General features: G+C 49.9%; 1 protein-coding gene across 5 annotated transcripts in view; it reads right to left on the bottom strand.

Annotated features, from left to right (window-relative positions):
* Positions 1–14377, bottom strand: part of SCLY (selenocysteine lyase) — a 31208-nt gene that overhangs the window by 6926 nt on the left and 9905 nt on the right. For all 5 annotated transcript variants that reach the window (XM_065917162.1, XM_065917160.1, XM_065917161.1 and 2 more), the window contains exons 4-7: positions 11230–11410; positions 7171–7298; positions 6824–6988; positions 5639–5745 (exon numbers count right to left, since the gene is read on the bottom strand). In XM_065917162.1, coding sequence (XP_065773234.1) covers positions 5639–5745; positions 6824–6988; positions 7171–7298; positions 11230–11410 — 581 coding nt within the window. The remainder of the gene's footprint in view (positions 1–5638; positions 5746–6823; positions 6989–7170; positions 7299–11229; positions 11411–14377) is intronic.

Raw genomic sequence — 14377 nt, 5'->3', positions numbered from 1 at the left:
TACAGGAAATAAGGTCCCACCGACCTTGCCTGCACAAGTTCACTGGTCAGGCCTGTCCCCGAGACAGGCCCTGACACCTGGAGGGGGCGGGCGGGGTGGACAGGGACGAGCCAGGGGCTCTGGGCTCCGTCCGGGGCTGTGAGACCTCTAATGTCGCCCTCCTCTGTAGGATGACATGGTCGGACCTGACGCATTGCTCAAGTTCTGTGACCTGGGACTGCCTGGGGGTTTGGGCAGAGCGACAAGGCCAGGCCTCTGTAGGACCTGGAGCCGGCCCCGCACGAGCCTGGCCCTCCACCCCCACCCAGACTCATGCAAACCTGCTCCCTCACCTGTCCACCCACGGAGCTGCCTGTATGACTATGGCACAGCTGCTGTTCCGCCTCTTCTCCCTCCCCACCTTTTTCCTAGCATCTATTTATTTGGCTGCATCAGATCTTACTTGCGGCAGGTGGGATCTTTGTCAGGGCGCACACTCTCAAGTTGTGGTATGCGGGCTTAGCCACCCTGTGGCGTGTGAGATCTCAGTGCCCCGACCAGGGATTGAACCCACGTCCCCTGCTCTGCAAGGCGGATTCTTAACCACCGGATGACCAGGGATGTCCTTCTTCCTTGTTTTTGTTTCCTCTCTCTCCCTCCTTTCTTTTTAATTAATCTTTTTATTTTTGAGAGAACATAGGTTCACATGTCGTTGGCAAAAACAGCACAGAGGCACTCTGTGTATCCTGTACTCAGTTTCCCCAACTGTTAATAACACTGCAGGCCAGAATCCCAGCCTGGACACTGACAAGATAGAGACACGGCCAGCGCCACAAAGACCCTCTCGCAGCCCTTCTGTAACCACGCCCACTCTTCATCACCCACACCCTCAGCCCTATTCCCTCCTTAACCCCGGAGGACGTTTCAAATTTTGTCATGTAAAGTGTTTATAACTTGGAGGGCTTGGCTATTTTCGTTCGCCAAAGTCCTCTGGAGGTTCCCCCAAGCTGCTGTGTGTGTCCGTGGTTCCTTCCCCCTCGTCCCTGAGAGGAGTTCCAGAGCATGCATGTGCCCCTGCTGTTTAACTGCTCCTCGTTAAAGGACATCTGAGTGGCTTGCAGTTCGTGGCTGTGATGAATAAAGCTGCTAGACACTTTTGGGTACAGGCTTTGCTTGTGAACACAAGTCTTCATTTCTCTGGGATAAATGTCCAGGAATGAAACTCCTAGGTTGTATAGTAGTTGCATATTTCATATTTTGTTTATGTATTCTAGGGACCAGCCCTTTGGCGGATGTGTCATTTGAAAATATTTTTTCCTAATGTGTAGCTTGTCTTTTCATCCTCTTAACAAAGCATTTTTCAGGACAAAAGTTTAGATGAAGTTCATCAATTTTTCCTCTTATGGATGCTTGTGGTGTTGAGTCTAAGAAAGAACTCTATGCTTAGCTCTAGTTTTTGAAGATTTTCTCCTAAAATTTTTACGGTTTTATGTTTTACATTTCAGTTCATGATCTATTTTCAGTTACATTTCATAAGGTGTGAGACTTGGGCTGATTTCCATCTTTACCTGGGATGTCTAAATGTTCCAGCAGTGTATGTTGAAAGGCTACCTCATATTAGGGGAATTACAGTAGCTCATATTTTTTGATGAAGTAGTCCACTCTTCATATCAAATTCATGTATGTGGGGTTCTTCATAGCATTCCATTATTCTTTTTGATGTTTGCAGGGCCCACAGTGATATCTTGTTTCATTCTTGATAATGGCAATTTGTTTCTTCTCTTTTTGATCAGTCTTGCTAAAATAAACATTTGTCAATTTTATCGATGTCTTCAAAGAGCCAGATCTTCAATTCATAGATTTTTAAAGTGATTTTTGTTCATAATTTCACTGACTTCTGTTCACGTCTTTATCATTTCATTCTTTCTGTTTGCTTTGGGTTTGTTTTGCTCTACAGTTTCTAGGTTCTTCAGATGGGAGCTGACTGACCTGAGATGCTTCGCTTCATCTAACATATGCTTTAGTGCTGTGCTCTCAGCCATGCTTTAACTGGGTCTCACAAATGTTGGTAAGTGTATTTTCATTCATTTCAGTAATTTGCCCCATGGATTACTCATAAGTGTGTTGTTTCTAAGTGTTTGGTGATTTTCTTATTATCTTCCTGTTATTGATTTCTAGTTTGATTCCACTGTGGTTAAAGAAAACATTCTGTGTAATTTCAGTTCTTTAAATGTGCTGGGGTTTGTTTGATGGCACAGAATATGAATTTATCTTCGTGTACATTCCGTGGCACTTGAAGAGAATGGGTATCTTACTGTTGTTGGGTAGAGGTCCAAACATGTTGATTAGATCCTGTTGATAGGTGTTACTGAGTTCTTCTGTATCCTGGCCAATTTTTGTCTAGTTGTCTACCCATTGTTGAGGGATGGGTGTTGAACTGTCCATCTGTAATTGTGGGTTTGTCTATTTTTCCTTTCAGTTCAGGTTTTGTTCCTCACATATTTTGAAGCTGTACTGTTTGTGCATCCATATTAGGATTGCCATGTTTTCTTGGTGAACTAACTCTTTATTCCTTTCACCCTCTGGTAATTTTCTTTGCCTTGGAGTCTCCTTTATCTAATGTTATGAAGACAGTCCTGCTTTCCTTAGATTAAGATTAACATGAAACACTTTTCCCCAACTTGCTATATTTGAAGTGAGTTTCTTAGAGACAGCATATGGTTAGACCAGTTTTCAAAAATTTATTCTGCCAACCTCTGCCTTTTAATTGATATATTTATTCCATTTACACTCAATGTAATAGTTGATGTTCAGGCTTAAGTCTGCCATTTTATTGTTTCGGTTTGTTCTATTTTTTCCTCTGTTTTCTTTTTTCTACTTTTCTGTGAGTTAAACAGTTTTCAGAAGTTCAAGTAAAGAATAGAAAATGTACTTCTTTATACATCTGTTATTCTTCTCCATTCACAAAATAATCATCGTAAATATTTTTTCCACTTACATTAAAAAAAAATTTATTTGTTTTTGGCTGCGCTGGGTCTCTGTTGCTGCACAGGGGCTGCTCTCCAGCTGCAGCAAGCAGGGGCTGCACTCTGCCGCAGCGCCTGGGCCCCTCACTGGGACGGTTTCTCTGCAGCGAGCAGGGGCTGCGCTCTGCCGCAGCGCCTGGGCCCCTCACTGGGACGGTTTCTCTGCAGCGAGCAGGGGCTGCGCTCTGCCGCAGCGCCTGGGCCCCTCACTGGGACGGTTTCTCTTGCTGTGGAGCACGGGCTCTAGGGTGTGTGGATTTCAGTGGCTGCAACATGCAGGCTTAGGAGTTGTGCCGCATGGGGTTGGTTGCCCCACGGCATGGGGTATCTCTCGGACCAGGGATCAAACCCATGTCCCCTGCATTGGCAGCTGGATTCTTAACCACTGGACCACTAGTGAAGCTCCCTGCACATATATTTTGAACCACATCAGACAGTGCTATGATTTTTGCTTAGGCTATCAAACATAATTTAGAAAACTCAAGAGGAGAAGGAAAGTCTTATTTTATTTACCTATTTTCTTGCTTTTCATGCTCTTTTCTCTCTGCTGTTCCAAGTTTCCTTCTTTTACTGTTTCCTTTCTGTGTAAAGAACTTCTTTAGTCATTTTTAGCATAGGTTTTCTGGTGACAAATTCTGTTAGTTTTCTCTTTCACCAGAAAACATCTTGATTCCTTCTTTGTTCCTGAGGATATTTCTGCTGTGTACATGACTCTGGATGTACAGGCCTGCCTTTTCTTTGAGCACTTGGAAAATTTTGCCTTGCTTCCTTGGGCCTCTGTGATTTCTGATGAGTAATCCACTGTCATTTTAATTATTTTTTCCCTATAGGTAAGGAGTTGTTTATTTTTTCCTCTGGCTGTATTCAGGATTTTTCCTTTGTCTTTCATTTATGGAAGTTTATTTTTTATGTCTTAGATTTCTTTTGGTTTACCCGGGTTGGGTTTTGTTCAGCTTCTTGAATCTCTGAATTTGTCTCTTTGCTAAGTTCTTTTTCATCCCATCCTCCTTCTCCTCACCTTCTCAGACCTCAATGAAATGAATGTTAGATTTTCTGTTGGTTCCACAGGTCCCTGAGGCTCTGCTCAATTTTTTTCCAGTCTGATTCCTCTCTGTTTTTTTTTTTTTTCTCTTTGTTTTTTATATTGGTTAACTCTGTTCTTTCAGTTCACCGAGTGTTTCTTCTGTTGCCCCATTCTGCTGGTGAGCCTGTCCATGGCCTTTTTACTTTGGTTGTTGAAACTGTTTGTTCTAAAATTTCAGTTTAGCTCTTCTCTGTATTTTCTTCTTCTTTGCTGACACTTTTTATTTCTTCTGTTTCAAGTGTGTTCATAATTGGTCACTAAAGCATTTTTATTGTTTTTGCCTTAAAATCTCTTGTTAGACAATTCAAATATCTTTATCATCTCAGTGTCAGCATCTATTGATAGTTTCCTTTTTTGGTTTAAGATCTTTCTGGTTCTCAGTATGATGAGCAATTTTAAACTGAAACCTGAATGTCTGTATGTTATTTTATGATTCTTGATGTTTGTCAACCCTTCTGTAGTAGCTGGCACTTTCTGACCCTGCTCATCACTGCCAGGCAGGGGTGGACGTCTGGGCTCCCAGCTCAGTCCGAGTCAACACCCGAGAGGAGCAGGCACCTTGCCAGTGATGGGTGTGGGCTGAAGCCCAGGGTTTGTTAACCCTTCTGTAGCAGCTGGCACTTTCTGACCCTGCCCATCACTGCCAGGCAGGGGTGGACGTCTGGGCTCCCAGCTCAGTCCGAGTCAACAAACAAGAGGACCAGGCGCCTTGCCAGTGATGGGTGTGGGCTGAAGCCCAGGGTCCCCGTGTGGTCCCCGCTGACACCGTGGTGGGGGCGCGTCGCTGTGGTGGGGCAGATGTCCTGGCTCCTCACTGGGCCCTGTCTGGCACTGGAGGCTGTGGGCTCCTGTCACAGCGTGTGTGGGTGGAAGTCTGGGCCCCTGGCACCTCCGTGGTGCGGGTGGAGGCAGGTGCCCATGGTGGCAGTGGGAGGACAGCACATGTTGTCTAGAAGCCCTCCATCTTGCTAGGGTGTTCTTTCCCTGCCACCAGCTGGAGAGCGGGCTCGTTGGGCTTTCTTCATCAGCCCTTTCTGGTGTTTCTAGTCGCTGGCTTCTTCTCCTCTAGTTCTGGAATAACAGAGGCAAAAGAAACCCCAGGGACCCAGTGCATGTCCGGTCTCTCCCTCTTGTTATCACGTTGCTGACAACATGTGTGGTGCTGGCCTCACCTCCATTGCCTGCAAGTCATGAGGACACAGGAGCTTCCGGAAAGGAAGCCAGGTGCTTCCACATGGCCCTGTGCACCCTCACAATCAAGAGGGGGCAGCAGAGCTCAGCCAAGGCTGGGGGGGTGTGCAGCAGCCCCTCTATTGTCGGCCGGGCCCAAATAGCAGAAGGAACTGGGCACACTGATGCAGCCACAAGACAGATTGCTTCATCTGCTTTGAGTCCTCCCCAGCGAGACGGCATGCGTGTGAGTCCCAAGTGCAGAGTCAGCCAGTGGAGCCACGTCGGACTCAGTGGAGGGTCTATCGCAGCGCTTCCAAGAGGCGGAAGGGCCACGGCGTGGCCAGTGGGCAGACAGCTCGTTCACCTCCTGCCTTACCCTGGCCTGAAGTTCCGCTCTTGTCCGCCTCCAAACAGCATCGGGTACAGAGGGGTTTGCTCACCGAGCCCTCGGACGTAGAGCGCGCCGATCCTGGGGCCGTAGAACTGCAAGGAAAAGCCAGTCACTTATCCAACAAGAACCTTCGGGGACCTTCTCCTGCACGTGCTGAGAGCGACACGGAGATGCTCTGTAACGTGAGGGCCCTGCTTTCTGCGGTCTTGTGACCGGGACCCGTCCAGACATGGGTGCGGGTCAGGCACTGACGCTGGGCCCCAGCTCTGGGGCAGAGAGCATCTGCCTGCCGCGGGGGAGGCCGACGGACGGGCTGGAGCCAGAGGTGGCCGAGGGCTATCCTGTGGGCGGCTCCCGCTCTCACAGCCTCGTTAGGGGGAAGTTTCACATGCTAGCGTGTCACGTGGGCACACTCATTCCCTTGGGAACCAGCTGGGAAGAAAGTACTGAAAATACTCCCAGTTCTCTTGGCTGCTGGAGAGAGACACAAGAGCTTCAGAAGGGTCTTCACTGCTAACTATCAGAATTCCCCAGCACAGCCTAGAGCTGAGGGTCGCTAAAACCACACCTTCACTGTCTGAGCTGCCCTGTGAGTCAGATTAGACGAGCCCTCACCGATGAGCCCTGCGTCTTCCATCCCTGGGTGGGGGTGGGGGTGGGCTGGGAGCGCAGAGAACACTCCGCAGCTGCTCAGTCATCCAGCCGTGTACGACTCCTTGTTGACCGCATGGACTACAGCCCACCCAGCTCCTCTACGGGATTCTCCAGGCAAGAATACTGGAGTGGGCTGCCATGTCCTCCTCCAGGGGATCTTCCTGACCCGGGGATCAAACCCATGTCTCTTACATCTCTGGCATTGGCAGGCAGATTCTTTACCGCTTGCGCCACCTGGGAAGCTGCAGAGGACACTCGCTCCCAGGCTAAGCCCACCTGAGACCACCCCTCCACCCCCTCCTTCCCCACCTCCCCACCCCTCCCCAACCCCTCCACAGCTTGCCTGGCCACAGGGCCACAGTCCGCCTGGCACCTTGACCCCGGGCCTCACTGGGCGGGCATGACGGGCACGCCAGGTGAGGGAGGGTGAGTGGTGCCTTGGGCTCTGTTCAGGGGTGAGCCTCACGGGTGTCGAGGAGTCTCCCTGCAGGAGGGCAGGGGGCCAGGTGGACACACCTTGTGCCCCACGATGGTCAGGAAGTCCACGCCCAGGTCCCGCACGTCCACGCGCCGCTTCCCCAAGGCCTGGGCGGCGTCCGTGTGCACGAGCACCCCCGGCAGCCCCCCCGCTGCCCGCTGCTGGTTCAGGGCTCGGACTCGCCGGCTGATCTCAGGCACGGGCTGGAGAGGGAAGAGCAGACAGCGGGCTGGGTCACTCTGATTCCACAGAAATGGAATCAAAGAAATGAGGAGCCGTGAACGAGGGTGCGGCAGAAGTTCCCAGACTAAAGACCAGAGGAAAAGGGGAGGCTGGGCGGGAAGCCCGCGTCCCCATCGGTCTCCCCAGGAGGACAGCGACTCACCATGACAACGCCCGTCTCGTTGTTGGCCAGCATGATGGTCACCAGGCACGTGGCCGGGCGAATGGCCGCCAGGATGTCCTCAGCCTCCACCTGCCCGTTCACCTTGGACACAGGGACAAAGGTGACCTCTGAGGAGTAAGACACAAATGTGAGGTCAGCCCGACAAGGCCTCCTCTCTGGAACGGGACACAGTGAGAAAAGCAATTTATTGTAAAGGTTCAGAAGACTCTGAAGGAATATGAGCCACTCTGTCACCAGGCCCACAGACAATGGCTTGCAGGCTTCACCAATGCGCCTCGGTGGCGGGGTCTCTCTGGGGACCCTCTGTTCTCCTCTGAGGGACCTGTGAGCAGCTGAGACACCTCAGTTCACAAAAGCATCTTGAGGTGCCAGCAACGTGACCTTCACTCACTCGGCGCTGACCCAGCCCTCCTTAAGCCCCTCCTGTGTACCCGGCACTTAGACCCCTGCTACTGCAGGTGGAAGACAGGCAGGGTGACTAAGCCCGGGTTTCGGGTGCAAAATGCTGAAGACAACACACCTGCTTTCCCCTCAAGGTCCCACTGAAATGAGAGAACGGATATATTTCTCAACATGGGCAGCAATTGTGGATGAGGAATCCTGAGCCATGTCCAGAATAGAGAGGTGGTGGCATCAGATTAATGCCAACAGGGAAAACCCACCCAGGTTGCGGACAGGTGAAAACTAACTCTGTAAAGAGTAGGAAAGGACCTAGAGGTCAGCTGAGTTCAGGGTGTACATGCGGAGAGCTGGGGGAGTACCGACTGCTGGGGCAGGCAGAGGACCAGGTTCTGACACCCAAGGACCCCCACCCCACTCCCAGAAGTGGGCGGCAGAGGCACTGGCCTGGCCAGGCAGGCTCCCGGGGTGGGGTTGGGGGTGGGGGGGGCAGCAAGAGACAGGCGCTGCTGGTGCCTCCACTGTGGGGCTCAGAGGGGAGCGAAGCAAAGGCTACTCCAGCAGGGAGTTTTGCCTATTAACATATGTGAGCACCCGCTCATCATCATCAACCCTCAGGGAGACGCAGATCAAAACCCACCCATTAGAGCTGCCTGCGTACCTGCTAGGACAGCTGTAATAAAAAACACTGACAGCAGACAAACGTTGGCAAGGACCCAGAGAAATCAGAAGCCCAACCCCACCCCAGGCACCGCTGGTGGGAATGTAAAATGGTGCAACTCAGGTGGAATACAAAGGTTAGGGCTAAACAGGTAGAGCCTTTGAAAGGTGAAACACAGAATTACCACCTGACCCAGCAGTTCCACTCCTGGTAGATACTCGAGAGAAACAAAAACATACATCCAGACAAACACGTCTATACAAATGCTCCCAATGGCATTATTCATCATATTAATATCAAATGTTCATCAACGACGAACAGATAAAATGTGAATATCATTCATCCATAAAAAGGGAGTAAATGTTGGCACAGGCCATGATGTGGATGAATCTTGAAGACACAGTGCTAACTGAAAGAAGCCAATGACAAAGACCACGTTTCCTATGATTCCCTTCACATGGGAGTCAGAATGGGCAAATCTCCAGAGACGACTATGGACCAGCTTGCCCAGGGGTGAGGGAAACAGTTTCAGTTACAGGTCACGAGGTCCTCTGTGGGACATGATAGGCATCAAAACTGATCGTGGTGATGGTCACACAACTCTGTGAATACACTTTAAAACTGAAATGTACACTTCAAATGGGTTCAGGGTATAGTATGTGAGTTCTGTCTTCATAAAGCGGATGTTAACAAAAACAAACCCACTGGGATATTGTCAGGGTGGAGGGGTGGGAGACAGGCAAGGTCAAGTCCCCGTTTCACACTTGCGCATCAACAGAAAGGTGCTCCAGTGATAAACCAAGAGATGGAGATTATGTTTGTAAGCAAGTAAGTATTAAAGTGGAAGCAGCTAAAATGATGATACTGAGTGGGAGAAAAATTGAAAGCAAACTCGAGGGGCGGCTGCCTCAGGGCTAGGGCTTTGGGGAAGAATCTTTGCTTTTCCTTGAAGGCTTTCTGCAGATCTTTATTTCCATCCCTGCGTGTCTATACTTTGTAAAAACTTGTGTAATTTTAAACGAAGTAACATGTAATAGTAACCAATGACAATGTATTACATTGCCTTTCCCTGTTACAAGTGAGAAAGGGATGAAAAGGAATTACAATTTAAAGAAGAAAGTTGGACCTGACTTGTTTTAGTTAAAGTGGTCCACTCAGGAGAGATCACAAAGAGAAAAACCTTTCCAGTAGTTGAATGGGAAAACCGGTAATAAGGCTCACGGTCCAACCGAGCAGTTCTGTCCCACTCCTTATCCTTAAGATACAAACACTTTCCCTGCTTCCCCTCGGGTTTGCAGGCAGATCAGGTAATAAGGTGAATGCTGAACAGAAGAGCATTGTCTTATTCCAGGCAGAGTTTAACCTTAGCTGTTCTGAGAACGATGACGTATAAACTAGTTTTTGAAAAACTAGTCTTGACACCCTGTGTCTCAGGATGCCACATCACAGGAAAAGTGAAGGAAGGACCAGAAGTGACCCAGGCCACTGCCACTGCTGGGCAGCCCTACCTACCCTCAGACTCCCTGGCAGGGGCACCTCCTGGGGGTCTCCGGACCACCCCGCCCCTCGCCTGGGAGGCCCGGGCCTGCTCTGGGCTGAGAGAAGGGCCCCCAGCGGGAGTGCACGTATTCTTGCTTTTTCCACCAGGAGTCAGGTCTGCTGGGTCCTTTTCCTTTCTCCCAGAGGGAGGGAAGCCAAGGTTTAATTACTAAAACCAAACAATGAGAAGCACGAGTTAGCGTTCATAGGCGTGCTACTAAATATGCATTTACTTATCATACACAAGGGGCTTCCCGGGTGGCTCGGTGGTAAAGAATCTGCCTGCGATGCAGCAGATGCGAATTTGATCCCTGGGTCAGGAAAATCCCCTGGAGGAGGAAATGGCAATCCATTCCAGTATTCTTGCCTAGAGAGAGAGGAGCCTGGTAAGACAGTCCACGGGGATGCAAAGAGCTGGACATGACTGAGTGAGTAAACTACCACCATACCATTTAAAGAACACAGAGTTCATGGTGAGCTGGGCTCTGGATTGGGCAAACTGGTAATTCTTTCCAGGTCTTCAGGTCTTATGAGGCACTGGACTACGGGAGAGTAAGCAAGTTGGCAACCAGGAGGTGGTGTGTGTATGTGTGTGTGTGATCACACACAAGAGTCTATGCATCATTTGATGATAAATGACCAGTTCCACACACTGATAATCATGGGTGTGTGTGTGTGTGTGTGTGTGTGTGTGTGTGTGTGTGATCACACACAAGAGTCTATGCATCATTTGATGATAAATGACCAGTTCCACACACTGATAATCATGGGTGTGTGTGTGTGTGTGTGTGTGTGTGAGATCACACACAAGAGTCTATGTATCAATCGGTGATAAATGACCAGTTCCACATACTGATTATCATGGTGTGTGTGTGTGTGTGTGTGTGTGTGTGTATCATACGCGAGTCTATGTATCATTTGGTGATCAATGACCAGTTCCACACACTGATTATCATGGTGTGTGTGTGTCTGTGTGTGATCATACACAAGAGTCTATGCATCATTTGGGTGACAAATGACCAGTTCCACATACTGATTATGGTGGGGTGTGTGTGTGTGTGTGTGTGAGATCACACACAAGAGTCTATGTATCATTCGGTGATAAATAACCAGTTCCACATACTGATTATCGTGATGTGTATGTCTGTGTGTGATCATACACAAGAATCTATGCATCATTTGATGATAAATGACCTGTTCCACACAATGATTATCATGGTGTATGTGTGTGTGTGTGTGTGTGAGTGATCATATACAAGAGTCTATGTATCATTCGGTGATAAATGACCGGTTCCACACACTGATCATCCATTCGTCCCTCAGGGAAAATCTGGAAGAAGCACAGGCCGTGTAAGCGTCGTACTGCAGCACAGCCCGGTGGGCGGGTGTGGGAGGGCAGGTGGTTCACTCGGCTCCCGGGTCGGTCAGCGGTCACTCACCGGCCACGTGCTCCTCCCCCAGGTGCTCCAGTGGCAGGCGGATGGAGTCGTGCTCCACGGTGCAGGTGATGATGTGGGGCAGAGCCCCGTCCACTGGGCTGGGACGCCCGCCTGTGTCCCCGTTGGCGGCGTGGACTTTGTGGAAGTGCTTCACCACGGACTGGATTACTAAATTATTTGACTGCAGAGACAGAGCGGAAAGGTTACTTATAATAACCACCCAAGGGGAGCCGTTGAGTAACAATAGCTCTCATTTGTAGTTTCTTTTGTGGCTAACGTGGGAAAAAATGGTCTCAAAGAAATTCAGGTCCTGAGCTGCGCCTTCTGAAAGACCCAACTACAAAGATCTGGGGGTTTTCAACTTTCAGAAATGTCAGAATTCACTTCTGGTGGATTCTGATTTTTGTTACTGCTGTTAAGCAACATTATACATTTAAAATTTTCTAAATCTGTTAAAAAAGCATATTTTGCCCAGGCACCCATCGCTGGTGGGAGTGTGAACTGGCATAACCCCTGTTAAGGGCCACCTGGTGCATTCATCAAATAAGCCCTCTGACCCAGGAGATCTACTTCCTGGACTTGATCCTACAGCTGCGCTTGCATAGAAGCAAAGCGATGGACGTGAAGTTGATCAAATGTACAAAGATGAAGCAGCAAAATCTTAGAAGCCTCAATGTCTATCAATAAGGGGGCTTGGTAAATAATTACACATTGTTAGGTGGACACCAAGCAGATGTAACAGCATCGAGGGACCACTCCACAGGCTGATGCCAAAGATCTCAAAGGCACTTGTTAAATGAAAGAAGGTAGCATGCACTGGATGCAGCATCCTACAGTCTCTATAAAAAGGGCAAGACACATACACATTCACACATACACCCCTCCCCGCCACATCCTTCCTTGAAGAGGTAAAAAAGGAAGGAGAGAAGATAAGAATTATCTACACCTTTAGCTGCATTTGGACTTCCCTGGTAGCTCAGACGGTTAAGTGTCTGTCTACAATGCGGGAGACCTGGCTTCGGTCCCTGGGTCGGGGAGATTCCCTGGAGAAGGAAATGGCAACCCACTCCAGTATTCTTGCCTAGAAGATCCCATGGATGGAGGAGCTTGGTGCAGGCTACTGTCCATGGGGTCGCAAAGAGTCAAGCACGACTGAGCGACTTCCCTTTCTCTTTAGCTGCATTTAAGGCAAAGACTGTCTCTGCAGGACTCGACAGAAACTAACAGTACTGGTCTCCTGTAGGGACAGGAAGTGGATAACTGAGGAGATGGGGTGGGAGATTTTTGTGTTAAATCTTTTTCTCTTATTATTATTATAACAGTATTATTATTATTGTTCTCATTATTATTATATATGGGCTTCCCTGGTAGCTTAGCTGGTAAAGAATCTGCCTGCAATGCAGGAGACCCCGGTTTGATTCCTGGCTTGGGAAGATCCGCTGGGGAAGGGATAGGCTACCCACTCCAAGATTCTTGGGCTTCCCTGGTAGCTCAGCTGGTAAAGAATTTACCTGCAATGCAGGAGACCTGGGTTCAATCCCTGGGTTGGGAAGATCCCCTGGAGACGGGAACAGCTACCCACTCCAGTATTCTGGCCTGTAGAATTCCATGGACGGTATAGTCCAAGGGGTCGCAAAGAGTTGGACACAACTGAGCGACTTTCACTTCACTCTTGTTATTAAATTTTACATATGCACAGAAGAGCACAGAAATGTAAGTTTAATGAGAAAGTATGACAGTGAACATCTGAATAACAGTAACCTGAATCAAGACAAAAAAACACAGCCCCCACTTAGGGACCCCCCCCCCACTTGCTCTCAATCACCACCTCCCCCACCGCAGCTAACTGCCACCCTGATTTATATAGTAATCATTTTCCTGCTTGTCTTTACATATTTCCTTCCTGTGTTAGCATTTCTAACCAATTTTGCTTATTTTGCCTCCTTTGGACCTTCATATGAATGGAATTGAACTGAACTGGTCTTTTTCTCAACTGAACATCCAACCTATTCAGGTATCCGAAGGCACCACCTGCGGGAAGGTGGGGGCTGTGCTTGCTCGGTGGCGAAGAAGCCTGCACACTGTCACCTGGCGGGGACGGCAAAGGCTCTGATCATGTAAATAGGGAGCCCTGGGGGAGAACGAGGCAGCCGATGCAGGGACCCCAAGACCCGAGACGCATCAACCTGGGTGATAGGGAGGAGAGGGTCAGGATGGACAGCTTGGATGCGCTTCTCTGAGTGGCGGGTGGTTCTTTATAGAATCCCATCCCCTTCTGAGAACACTGCTGCCCACACAGTGATTCCTGGTCCAGAAAGGGGGGCCCTCGGGGGCTGCACACCTCAGGTGAGAGCTGCTAGAGGCGCTGGGAATGCAGCAGCCTCTGTGGGAACCAGCTGGTCACAACTGAAAATGCACTGCATGCCCTCAGACCAACAGGCTGCTTGGCACCTGGCCCCAGACGAGATCAAGACGGCTCCATGCGGGCCATCAGGAGTCTGGACCCGGTGTGCGGGGGTGGTCACAGCCCAGGGGCCTGTCAGCGCCCCGCGCCCCTAACCCGGCCCCCCCGGCTGGGGTCAGCTAGTCTCAGGCTGGCACCCTCTGAGCGGCACCTGGGAGTCCTCCGGCTGCCGCAGGGCACCGCCTGGTACCCTCCACCTGGGACTGCCCCAGAGACGTGAGCACCCGTCCGTGCTGTTTGGAGGGACGTGTGGGTGATCCCTAGTCTCCAGCTGTCACGAAGGCGCCATGAGCGGTCCCACCTGCCCCTGGTGTCCACATGCCCCATTCTTCTCGGGCATGTCCCCGAGCGGAGCAGCTGGCTGACAGGGCAACATGGCCTCAGCTTTGCCAGGCGGTGCCCGCCCGCCTTCCAGCGTGGTTTCCAGCCTGCGCCCCCATCTGCCCTGTGCTCGATACCTCCTGCCATTGGACCTCTTGCTTCTTCCATCCTGACAGGTGGGCAGAGGCACCCATGTTGCTTGTTTACCTTTGATCCTGACCAATTATGAAGCTAAGAACCTTTTCCCATGTAGAAACCACAGGGGCGTCTCCTTGGTGCAGGGTTTAACGTCTCTTGCCCATTTTCTACTGGGTTGTCTGCAGGTATATTCTGGATGCGAGTCTTTTGTCAGTTACTTGCGGC

This window comes from Muntiacus reevesi, chromosome 1, assembly GCF_963930625.1.
Source record: "Muntiacus reevesi chromosome 1, mMunRee1.1, whole genome shotgun sequence".
Lineage (NCBI taxonomy): Eukaryota > Metazoa > Chordata > Mammalia > Artiodactyla > Cervidae > Muntiacus > Muntiacus reevesi.
The sequence above is the reverse complement of the archived record's forward strand: the minus strand, read 5'-3'. Positions and strand labels throughout refer to the sequence as shown.